This window comes from Thunnus maccoyii, chromosome 20 (assembly GCF_910596095.1).
Source record: "Thunnus maccoyii chromosome 20, fThuMac1.1, whole genome shotgun sequence".
In the NCBI taxonomy this organism is placed as follows: domain Eukaryota; kingdom Metazoa; phylum Chordata; class Actinopteri; order Scombriformes; family Scombridae; genus Thunnus; species Thunnus maccoyii.
The window spans coordinates 18206758-18219337 of record NC_056552.1 but is presented as its reverse complement, the minus strand read 5'-3'; the positions used below and the strand labels follow the sequence as shown (position 1 = coordinate 18219337).

The 12580-nt window shown below is 37.3% G+C and overlaps 2 protein-coding genes across 5 annotated transcripts in view; one reads left to right on the top strand and one right to left on the bottom strand.

Moving 5' to 3' along the window:
• Nucleotides 1-5801, bottom strand: part of LOC121887267 (alanyl-tRNA editing protein Aarsd1-like) — a 22781-nt gene extending 16980 nt beyond the window's left edge. Inside the window, exons 1-8 of one of the 4 annotated variants that reach the window (XM_042397965.1) lie at nucleotides 5731-5801; nucleotides 3081-3390; nucleotides 2803-2916; nucleotides 2548-2614; nucleotides 2334-2432; nucleotides 2018-2107; nucleotides 1810-1872; nucleotides 1495-1672 (exon numbers count right to left, since the gene is read on the bottom strand). In XM_042397965.1, the coding sequence (XP_042253899.1) occupies nucleotides 1664-1672; nucleotides 1810-1872; nucleotides 2018-2107; nucleotides 2334-2432; nucleotides 2548-2614; nucleotides 2803-2916; nucleotides 3081-3115 (477 nt within the window). In that variant the 5' untranslated portion in view covers nucleotides 3116-3390; nucleotides 5731-5801 and the 3' untranslated portion in view covers nucleotides 1495-1663. Of the gene's footprint in view, nucleotides 1-1494; nucleotides 1673-1809; nucleotides 1873-2017; nucleotides 2108-2333; nucleotides 2433-2547; nucleotides 2615-2802; nucleotides 2917-3080; nucleotides 3471-5614; nucleotides 5674-5730 lie in introns of those variants that run through there. The other 3 variants (XM_042397967.1, XM_042397966.1, XM_042397968.1) reach the window with 3 other exon arrangements.
• kat7b (K(lysine) acetyltransferase 7b) lies at nucleotides 5768-12580 on the top strand. The gene is made up of 14 exons (XM_042397962.1): nucleotides 5768-5940; nucleotides 6893-7043; nucleotides 7142-7390; nucleotides 7555-7637; nucleotides 8229-8312; nucleotides 8522-8620; nucleotides 8771-8881; nucleotides 9105-9296; nucleotides 9547-9636; nucleotides 9847-9987; nucleotides 10095-10188; nucleotides 11047-11193; nucleotides 11366-11472; nucleotides 11724-12580. Exons 1-14 carry the CDS (start codon nucleotides 5923-5925, stop codon nucleotides 11823-11825), a joined length of 1668 nt encoding a protein of 555 aa, XP_042253896.1. The 5' UTR covers nucleotides 5768-5922; the 3' UTR covers nucleotides 11826-12580.

Genomic DNA, 12580 nt, shown 5'->3' with positions numbered 1-12580 from the left:
TTCATAATGTTGAAGGCTTGCTTATTACAGCATTTTTTAGCAACATGGGAATCAGAAGAAGTCGCCGTTATTTCATCTAACTGGGTTCAGCACCAAAATCACACAACTGGACTCTGTAGTCTAACAAGCATTTCAGCATATTATTTGTTGCCGTTATGCAAAGCTTCACTTACGCTCACTCAGAGACTTTTTATAGACCAGAAGGTTCTGGCCACAGATCCAAAAATCAGCATCCTTTCTACAAGACTCTGTCTCTAAAGGCTGAAATAACTAAAGGCTGTGTTTAAGATGACCTCAGAGAGAGCAGAGGCCTGAGCTGCAGAGCCCTCTGATGGAGCAGTTCTGTCACTGGGATCATAATCCTATAAGGCTCTGCACATTATCATCCCTTAGATGGCATTTCAGTTACATTTGCATATGTCAGTCTTTTTTTTGTGGCTCTTTCAGAATATTGTGAATTCAATAAGATGTTGTAAATATTCTTACTCCAATACAGAAATCTTAAAAGATCCCTGCTTATAAAATATTTGACTTCATGTCATAAAATTAAATGTATGAAAAGTAAAAGATATCCCAGGAAGCAAATGAAATGAACTACAGCATTTCCATACAGAGAATTCAGTTTGGCTTTGTTTTATGTGAGTTTGGAGGGCTGTTTTAACCTGTACAACAGTGCTGTTGTGTTGAAGTGTAAAGCAGATCCTAGTTCCTAATGTGCTATGCGGGATCTTTCTTCAACTTCAGCACTGCAAGAAAAATTCAATATCATGTAAACAGCACAAGCAAATGAATTTAGAACTGAAAACTGGGACTTCCCAATCAAGTATTTGCCCCCAATCCTAAACCATGAGATCTTCATGAGCATCCATCACCTCCATCTGTTTATCCTCAGTCAGATTCTTTGTCAAAAGTTTACTGGTCTCTGTCTCAACCTTGTCTGTTTTATTAGCTCCCTCTGGTGGTAGCAGAACTTCCTGCTTGATTGCAACAACTGAGGGAACAGACTGGGACTCTTTCTGTAAGGGACTCTTTGCAGGAGGCAGGTCCACTGGGGCATCCAGACCTGTGAAACAACAAAGCAGAAAGCAAGCTTATAGAGGGACCTACCTTTGTCCACTATGATCTCATTGGTCAGTAGTTCAGGTGGTTCATTTACTTTGGGCTGAGAGAGGCTTGGTGTGTGGCTTACAACAGCTGCTGTCTTCACTGCGTGGGGGTATTACACACTACTGTTTGTTGACAACGTTGACAGTACATTTACACATCTGCACAGATAATGATGAATGGACGAATGAAGCTGGCTCCTTATTGCTGAATCACTGCCATCTTCTGAAGTTATTCAAACAAACAACCATGTTCTCTCCCATCTGCATAATCCAGTGTAGATACATTTATTTACAAGCCAGAGACAAAAAAGATTCTATAACATCATGACTTTCAGACCATGGTTGATAAAGCTTATTTTTATTAATTAATTGACAATGACATGTTAGTGTACAATAGACAATAATGTGTAAATAAATAATCACATAGAAAATATTACATGGATAAAAACAACATTTTGGACGATAACACTTCAAATAATCAGCAAATATTACAAAGCATCAGCAAACATAACATTGTCTTCAGTTTAGTGGCCTCCAACACAGAGATACTGTGAGTCTCAATCAGACTGTGGGGGAAGAAAAATGAAAGTGTCATTATTTAGATAATCAACAAATGATTTTTACAGCATATAGAGCCATATATCAGAGCAAACCAGTATTGTCAGTCTATAGACAATCATCCATATTACATTTTAACACTTACATCACTAAGATCACCCATATCTGGTGCTGCTCCTTTATTAGAAGCAGCCATATCTTGGATCATCTGAAAAAGGAAAGTCACATATTTACACACTCAAATCCAAACCATCAGAGAAATCATTTGAATATTACAAAATTACAATATTGTGCACAGTTTCCACAGCTCTTGAATTAATCTCAGCATTTAGTGATGCAGGGATTTGACTCACATCTACGTATCTATCGTACTCTTCCTTTCCCTCATCTTCTTCATGCTCCCAGTCTCTCCAGTTATCAAAGTCCACATTAATCCAACTGGGCTGCAAAAAGAAGGAGAAACAACACAATTTAAAATTTTATTCACCAGGGTAAAGCTGTAGCATCCTATGAGGACAATTTAAGCTTTGGAGGTATCTCACCTGCAAACGTCTAATGTCAAGACTATGTGTCAGGTCAACTTAAAACTCTGTTGTTTCTGACGTCATGAGAATCTTTCAGAACTTTACTGTAGATCATTAAAACCTTGTGTCTGACACACAGACTTACCTTAGCAGGATCCTTCTGGAGACGAGGCCATGCATAATCGGGCTTCGTCTTCCTTAGCAAGACATTGATGGTGCGGTCATAGACTCTTTCTCTGGAGTCCTTTTAAGCAACGAAAGAATACAAACACACTTGTATTTAACAACACGATGACTGTATATTTCAGCATGTAGCACATTCTCATGGGTCTCATCATGCCTAAAAATTGGAAACTTACATAGATTTGGACTTCGTCGTAGAAGTACAGCTCATTATAGAACACATCATCTGTGTCGTTTTTGCAGCTGTTGTGAAGAAAGAACATGGTTGTCAAGGGAACATTTTAGTACATATACAACTTTCAACAATAAGCCTATGTAGTGCAGACAACACTATCCAAAGATGGCTGAGATTTTCTACGAACTGGTATATGTTACACAAAACAGAGATAGAGAGCTAGAGAGATTTACGAAATAAAATGTTGTAAACTCACCATAAAATCAATTTGTTTGGCTGGATATCAACCTGGACATCTTTAGGTTTTTGAACCATGAAGTTCATGGTGACATATTTTTTTCTGTCAAACCACCGTGCAGGTGCTGGCTGGCTATTAAAAAAACAGACAAACTGTTATACATTTAAATCAAATATATGATCATTTATATGAGTTTTTTTCAAGAGTGAAACCTCTTCATAATCAAAAGGGTTAGTCAAAAGCATGTGTTGGTTACTTTTAGTAATGTCACCTTAGAAGAAACTGGCAGCACTTACCATTCCTCTGGTCGAACAATTTTGGGTTTGTTCATTCTGATTCTTGGGCAAAACTAGAACAGAAACTACTGAGTTTTATTCCTTTAACAGAAAGAAAGTAAAAAGCATGTGGCACGGACGTACGGGCTGTGTGCTCTAATGGAGTGCACAGGGCCTGTATGCTATTTATAGGACAGTTGGTATCAGCTGCTCAGGAGACTTGCCGGCCACAGCCCTCTTCCTCTGCCCTTTATGGTCTGTCAGTGGAACTCTCTAGAAAACAGATGCTTTTTCTGGGTTCTGCTAAACTTCAGCCTCCCCCATCTGGGTGCTGAAGAGGGTGAAGGTGGGGGCAGGGACATAGAAGACAAAAGAAGACAAATTGGACATCGGAAAATGTAGAAACAGCAGTTGGAACAATGAAAGTCAGTAAACACCAATAGTAAAATCTCCTTAGACTATTTGTTTTGTTATTTTTTATTTTTTCATGTTTGTATGCTACATTAAAAAGAAAACTAAATCACTGCTGTAGAGGAGGCTGAAATATTTTCATCAAATAGATCATTTGTGATTCCTCCCCAAAAAGCTGAAATATAGTTACAGTTTTGTTTCCATTAAACAGGTCTTAAGTTACATAAGACAACAGTATTGACAATTAAGAAAGCAGAAATAATAAATTGAATCATTTTGCTTGATATTTGTTCCTGGGATTTCCTTCTCATATAACTGAATAGTGGATGAGTGTTTAAGTTTATTCTTAACATTGGAGACAATACCTTGTTATAAAAAATTAAACATAATAATCTTAAGCACATCTCATCTTACAGTCTTCCTCAGCAGCTGGAGTTCACACTGTACTTTAAACCTAAACATTTAAACTTCATCTCCTGAGAACTTCAAGATGAGGTTAGAAGTTCAGACAGACACATATATATCAAGTTTAAAAAACATCTTGCCTATACAACTTGTGTAATCCTATATAAATATGCCAGGGGTACTAAAACAGTGAAAGAAAATAGAAGTTTTTATATGAAAATGTTGTAAAGCTTCCGTGTTTATATGTTTTCAGAGCTTTTTTGTTAGTAGCCTACATTCAGATAAAGAAGAAATGTATTGTTTATGAATATAAAATTTAGACAAAATAACTAACACATTAATAAAATAGAATTGAGAGCAGAATTTTCTGTCAAATTCAGTGAAAGCAAAGAAATGCACCAGGGTTCCTCTGAGCTCCCTGCAGAAGGTAGCCTACAGCTCACATTGTAAATAGTGATAAGTTGGATAAAACCCATGACTATGAACCTCCCTGGAGAAGATCTGGGAGAAAGATCTAGAAGAGAACATAGATCCTGATACCTGGACATCAGTTTGTCAAAAAACACATAGAATATCAAACTCAGCACAAAACAAAACAATACATTTTAACAGGACATATCATACCTCAAGAAACATCAAACTTATTAAACTGTGTAATAATGAAATGTGTTTCCACTGTAACAAGGAGAAAGGCCTATTTTTTCACATATGATATGGAAATGCCCAAAACTGCAAGTTTTTTTGAAGAAAGTTGCATTTATCCTATCTACAATTATTAAAGACAACGTTCCCTTAGATTCTAAGTTATGCATTTTGAATTAGGCCTATATGGATGATAAGAGTTGGCCACACTAAAAAAGAAAAATGTGTGTTGGATTTATGAGTGCAAAAGGAGTTATAGCCACTAACTAGAAGATTATTAACAATATAAACAAGAAATCATGGCTTTGAAACATTGCAATTTAGAACAACCATATATACTCACTCTTAAGAAACTTGGAATTAGACTAATGTGAAATGTTTTAACCTATGAAACATTTTAAAAGATATGTCTTTCTCTTTTTTAATCAAGAAAAACGTGTGAGGTTAAAATACTAGTTACACAACACTGAAGTTAGCTTCCGATTCGGGGGTTGAGGGAAAAGTAGAGGGAAACATAAATAATAATATTTATTGATTCTCTGTTTTTTTCATCACATACACAAAAGTGTTAGACGTCGTAGCAAAAGTCTTAACGCTGTTTAAACCCACTTTCAGACTTGTGAAACCTTTATTTTGCTTATGAACCATGAAAAAAGGGCGTTTTCACTGCTTTTCCCATCTTGACCAAATTAGACCACGTCCAGAACAAAAACCGTTATATTTAGACTTGTCAAATCTGGACTGCATTACCAAGAAGACTCCAGAGACAGTGTCAGATTTGTGAAAATCTTTATTTTGTTTGTGAAAAAAGAAAGTGTCTAATGTGGTCTAGATGGGAAAAAGCAGTGAAAACGCCCTTTTTTCGTTTTCATTAGCAAAATAAAGGTTTCACAAATCTGAAAGTGGGTTTAAACAGCGTTAAGGCTTTTGCTACAACGTCTAATACTTCTTCACATGTGTAAGTAATGAAAAAACGGCGAACCAGCCACTAAGATATCATTATTTATGTTTCCCTTAAAAACCTGATATAGTGGTTACCATAAGCATAGCCTAGTGGTTACCATGGATGTATTGGTTACCATTGATTTAGTGGTTACCGTGAATGTAGTGGTTACCATGGACGTATTGGTAACTATGGATGTAGAGGTTACCATGGACGTATTGGTTACCATGGATGTTGTGGTTACTATGGATGTATTGGCGGCTCACTCACCGGAAATGCAATTCTCTCTGCAGTCTGTCCGGGGAATGTGGCGCGAGAGATCCAGGCAACGCTGTGTACATATAAACTTCTGCCTGAAACAAAATCAATACATAGTTTTCTTTCATTCAATCTGAAGTTTGTGGGATTTTTGCTTGCTTTGATACTTCAAACGCACATGAATCGGTGCTCATCAAACTGAAAATGCCTCGTAGACGACAGGTAAGAACAAATGTAGGTCGCACTAGAGGGTAACGTTAGCTAGGTGAAGTTAGCGCCGATGTTTTCTTCCAAAGCATTAATATTTCTAACGATTTAACACGCCAAAACATGGCATTAGTGGTGCATACGTGCAGCAGTTAATCATCTCAATAATTTTCAACTGTATTAGTTGTCTTATTTTGCTTTTGGTGGGTGGGAACAAGCACCAGAACCAAATCTAAAACTTTACCTTAGATATGATTGAAACATAACTGTACTTTGTGGATTATTTATGAGCCGAACTCACCATAAGACCACAATAACATGTATTATGCCAAGAATATGTGAATAAATACAAGCAGGGATGCTCATTAATCAGCACAACATCTTAAACTGCGAGATTTGCTAATGTAGTTTGGTCCAAGTCTATTAGCCGCATGAAAAAGGGGGGGCAGCATAGCTAACGTTAAATGCTAATCTAACAACATAAGCTTGGCTATTTCGCCGTATTGCCCAATACTTTGCTAGCAACCATGACGTTATTTAACTAGGCACTCTTTAAAAAGTAATAAATACTGGCTAGCTGTGGTAAAATATGCTTTTAGTTAGCCGGTAGTCAGCTGTGTAGCCTAACGTTACTGAAAATGCAGCTAACAGCAAGCTAACAGCTGTCTGTGGCCTTTCTCTTAAAGCATGATTACAGAATGGCTGGATAAAAATAGTGGGTAAACTCTTAAACGGCTTTTGTTACATAACCGTATCTGTGTCCCAGATTTTGGGTTGCTGGTATTATGAATCAAAAACACAGTAATTTGCAAGCTAACCTCATTGATTGTGCTTAAGACTGACCCCTATTGTTGTCATGTCAAATTGACATCGTTTGTAGTGGCACATCAGCTGTTAACTTTTTGTACCATGATTACAGAGTTTGTGTTGGATGCCTCTCATTTGCACTTGTTTGTTTGCCTGATAGAGACATATGGCTGGGAGTGGTTCAGATGGAACAGAAGACTCAGACTCCTCCGCTGAAAGAGAACAGACCAACAGTTCAGAGAGTGATGGGAACACGTCCAAAAGGCAACGCCTCACCAGAGCCTCTACTCGCCTTAGCCAAAGCTCACAAGGTTGGCCAAAATATTCATTAAATACAGTATAAAGCCTTTACAGTATTCCTTGTCTCAGGTGTTTAATCAGAGTGGTGGTTTGACTCCTTTTGCTTCAGATACCCCTGACTTGAAGCGAGCTGCGGACCATGATGAATCTCCACCACTGACGCCCACAGGAAATGCCCCCTCCTCTGAGTCTGAGCTGGACATCTCCAGCCCCAATGCCTCTCATGATGAGAGCCAGGCCAAAGATCAAGCCAACAGAGATTCAGATAAGGACCTCTCCCATCGACCCAAGCGCCGCCGCTGTCACGAGACCTACAACTTTAACATGAAATGCCCCACCCCGGGGTGTAATTCACTTGGTAAAATCCCTACCCTTTTGCAAATTTCACACATGTGCTCGTCAAGGCCATCCCCATTGATTATTTGAACATATTTAATTTGATTTATATTCAGTGACATCTTGTAACATAAGAATATGAGTGTATTAATAATATAAATTACTTCCTTCTCTCCATTTGCCCAGGTCACCTCACAGGAAAACATGAACGTCATTTTGCTGTATCAGGTTGCCCTCTTTACCACAATCTCTCTGCTGATGAGTGCAAGGTGAGTATCTTGAAAAAACATCTTGGATTTATTTTGTTAGTTAGCTACCCTACACGTTTGTCCTCATCTTCCATGATTTATTTTTCCCTTCCTAATGCAACCCTTCTAATATGTATCATATCTGTACATAGATTTTACATGTCTTTTTGGGCTGTCTGCATTAAAGTTACATCAGTCAGTTTCATTGGTTTTAATGAGTATTTAATATCATGGTTTGACACAACAGTGTAAAACTTGTAGTAAACTAAGACTGGCACATATACAGCAATATTGATTGTAATGTCTCTGTCAACACTAACTGTGGTTTTTATTTAACCATTATTGTAGCAAGGGGAGGCTCAGTTCAGTTGTCCTGGCCAGCATCATGCATCATAAAAATCTCCAATCACATAAAAGTTCACACTGTATAGAACAACACAAGATCACACCCCCAATCAGCCTAAGAGTATTATTTTACAATAACTTAATAAGGTCCAGCAACACATGAAAATAAGTATTTGGCATTTTGAGCCACATCTCTTCCCTTTCAGACTTATTCCTGAGGGAAAAAACAAGACTGGGAGCAGTGAGTTGTTTTTCCTTCATTTTCAGGTGAAAGCCATCAGCCGTGAGAAACAAGAAGAGGAGATGAAGGGGCAGGAAGAAAGCAACTCGCGCCATGCAACTCGTCACCAGGTAGTCTCTTTTTGCAATGACTGGCATCGCAATAATTGGCATAACAGTACATGGATGTTATCTAGGGCTGCAGAATTAATAGTATACAAAGTTTCCAGCTGCACAGAACTGCTGACAATGTATATTGAATTACAAGTATGTATTTTAGTTTTTATTGTGCAGCACTGATATAAATATGAAAGTCAATGTATTTCCATCTTGTTTTTTAGACACCAACATCAAAACAGAGCAGATACAAAGAGCAGGTGGCTGAGTTGAGGAAGGGGCGTAACTCTGGACTGCAGAAGGAGCAGAAAGAAAAGCATATGGTACATCACTGGCACTTCAATATGCTGCTGTTCACTTGCTGCTGCACACTTTAGCACTTGCTCCCATGTGTCACCATTACAAGCGGCACTCAACTGCAGCGCAGCTGGAACATTGTCTTATCCCTGTTTCTCATTCTGTCTGATCCACAGGAGCATCGGCAGACGCACAGCAACACCAGAGAACCTCTGCTGGAGAACATCACCAGTGATTATGACCTGGAGCTTTTCAGGAAAGCCCAGGCCCGTGCATCTGAAGACCTGGTAATGTGCTGTTTTATATCCCTTTTATTAAGATTTTCTAATTTTAAATAATTGGTTATTAACACCAGTTAATGAAACAGGAACGTCCTTCTGCTTGAACTAAAGTAGAAATAATGACAAAGGCAATAAGCTGTGGGACTCTTCTGCCCTTTGTTACCTCTTAAGGTGTCAGTTGTCAGGTTGGTGCTAAGATCAGCAGTGACACTATGTTTTTCTCCTGCAGGAGAAGCTGCGTATCCAGGGTCAGATCACTGAGGGCAGTAACATGATCAAGACCATCCTGTTTGGCCGCTACGAGCTGGACACCTGGTACCACTCGCCCTATCCTGAAGAGTACGCACGTCTGGGTCGCCTCTATGTCTGCGAATTCTGCCTCAAATATATGAAGAGCCAGACCATCCTCAGGCGACACATGGTGAGAGTCAGAGATTTGTAATCTCAAAGCCTGTGATACACCACTAATGTACACCACTCTGTAGTTGTTTTTTTTCTACTTGTAAGATGTCCACTTTTTGAAAAAGTCAGACACCTGACCAACTTACTGATGGTTTTTATTAATAATAATGAAAGCTAAAAATTTGTCGTAGGTAAAAAATTGTAGGGTAACTATGTTTTTATATATTGGAAATAACACAGGTTAGTGTTTTTATGATGTGTGTTTTCAGGCCAAGTGTGTGTGGAAGCATCCTCCAGGAGATGAGGTGTACAGAAAAGGGTCTATATCTGTGTTTGAAGTTGATGGCAAAAAGAATAAGGTAAGGGGACTTGGAATTTTAATTTTAAAAAAAAGCAGATAAGCAAATAAGTGCATATTATTTTGTGTCTTTGTGGTAACACCATCTTTTGTAGTTATTTAGCAATCGTTTACCTATAAATCTGTAAAGCAAGCATGACAGTGACATCTGAATTTGTAGAGGATCATATAATGGACAGAATGAAGTAAGGAAGTGCCATTTTATCCCCAGATCTACTGCCAGAACCTGTGTTTACTTGCTAAGCTCTTCTTGGACCACAAAACGCTGTACTACGATGTGGAGCCTTTTCTCTTTTATGTCATGACTGAGGCCGACAACACCGGCTGCCATTTAGTGGGATACTTTTCTAAGGTAAATAAAGAATAAATTTAGATTCATGGTATATTTATACGGTAAATAAGATTTTTTTTCTTTATACAGAAGTAACTAAAATGTTTTTTCTTTTCTCTTATTTGAAGGAAAAGAATTCCTTCCTCAACTACAATGTTTCCTGTATTCTGACGATGCCACAGTACATGAGGCAGGGCTTTGGCAAGATGCTCATTGACTTCAGTATGTATATGTTCACCAATTTTCTCTCACTTTGTCAATCTGTTACTATGAAAAATTACTGTTGACTGTCCTAACAGTAGGATTAATCAGTAAGGAGAATATATAATTATACAACATTTCCTTGCTTCAGAACAAGACCAGGTAAAATAAATGAACATTTAAAAATTAAAATCTCAACAATGAAGGATTGAGGCATGTGTTATTGTTGTTAAAATATTGTTGAATCTTAAGCAGTTCTATTTATTGTGAATGATGCCCAAGGTAAAAAATCAGATTGTCTGCCCACTCTGAACAAAATCCTTGCTAATATTTCAGCAGTTAATTGAAAATAAAAAGGTGATGGTACTGTTTGGACCTCTGTAATATCATCAATTTAATTGAAAATGTTTGTAGCGCCATAATCAGTGGCTATAAAGTCAGCTGCTTTAAACTCAGCTGTTGTCTTTTTTTTTTTTTTTACCAGTTATGTAAGTTCAGCTTGATGTTGGGGTCATTTTGTTGTGCCAAAATTACCCTATAAATTAAGCAGTTGTATCATAGAATCTATGGAGACATAGTAGATTTTATCACTTGCTGCTTAGTCAACAAAATTTTGAATATTTATAATACATGTTCAATGAAGTGGTATTCATCCAAGGATTTCACATTAGATTATGAAGTCATGAGCCATTGCAGTATTTTTCTTTCCAGTTTTATTCTTGATTTAAATTATCTGTTTTAATTTAGAACATCGATGTATTTTTAAATGGGATAAATCTAAATTATTGAAGTAGTATTTTAATTTTTTTCAGACCATAATAAAATGTAGATTTTTAATATAGTGCTGCCCCTGCTGACTGTCCTCTGTGCTTTATTTAGGCTATCTGCTGTCCAAAGTGGAGGAGAAGGTGGGCTCACCAGAGAGGCCTCTGTCTGATCTGGGCCTCATCAGCTACCGTAGCTACTGGAAGGAAGTGTTACTCAGATACATGTGCAACTTCCAAGGCAAGGAGATCTCCATCAAAGGTGAGTGAGAACACAGAATTCATATGCAGGTTATCCACTTGCCCTTTTTAAAAAATTTTACCACCATTAAGATAAGATACAAAATGTTTTTATAAGACACTTTTAACACACGAAAAGATTGTCTTCAACAATTTCACCATATTTACTATTGTAATATTTGCTTGATACACAGAGATCAGTCAGGAAACTGCTGTCAATCCAGTGGACATTGTGAGCACCCTGCAGTCTCTTCAGATGCTGAAGTACTGGAAGGGAAAACACTTGGTGTTGAAGCGACAGGTAAGATGTCGGTCCGTTGGCCTGTGTAGCTCCGATTTTAATCACTGTTGACTGTGCAGCTTAGAGCTGAGTGATAACGTTATTTATCATCTCTCTAGATAATTTTATTATAGCACATTTTTCATATCTTCCAGTCCCAATGCATTTCTCCCTGTTGAAAAATGACAGTAATTGTGCTTATATTTAAATTTAATCATCTATATCAATAATCATTATTTGACAACAGTTTGTTACTTTTTTCTTCATTACAGGATCTGATTGATGAGTGGAAAGCAAAGGAGATCAAGCGAGGCAATAGCAACAAAACCATTGACCCGAGCTCACTGAAATGGACGCCTCCCAAAGGGACATAAGCACTAAGATCCTCAGGCTACTGAATGAACTCACCTCCAGCCTCACCAGCCACAAGTAGCCTAGACCTACTAACTGTCAATAAAGATCAGTGTTCTTTCTTTCTTTCATTTTTTTTTTTACCCTGTTTATTTGTGTCATGCAACCTTTTTTTACTTTTATATTTTACTTTTCATTTATATTTTAAACACCATACATTCTAAGTCAAAATGATTCTTGACTAAAACATTTTCAAAAAAAATGAACGGTCCTTTTTGTTTTAAAACTGCCTACATCTACTAAGCTTTGAATGTTAAATCATAAATGGTCCATTGTGGTGGTTAACATGAATGTGTGGCTTTGCTCATGCGAGAAAAAAAAAAAAAAAAAAGACATACCTACATTTGGCAGCATTTGCAGGCGGTTATTTTTATTTCGTTCAAGAAATGTGCATTTTGAAGATGATAGTTTTTGTTTTTTGGATAAATACAGTAATTGTCAGCATGAATTGAAACCGTAAGCAGAGTGTATTTTGAGAAGTATGATTTATGGTCACGTATTCTTTGGTTGGTGTAAAATTGTATAGATCATGATAACGTGTGCTTTTTCTTGCTCCATCAATACAGGATTTGGACCCATTCTTCTGGTAAACCTGCCAAATAATGGAACAATAAATTGAGATATTTTTAAATTTGCTGCAAATATAAAAACTGAGAATACCACTGTAAAGATGCACATAAAAATAAAACAACCTCAGGTTTTTATACTGATACAATCA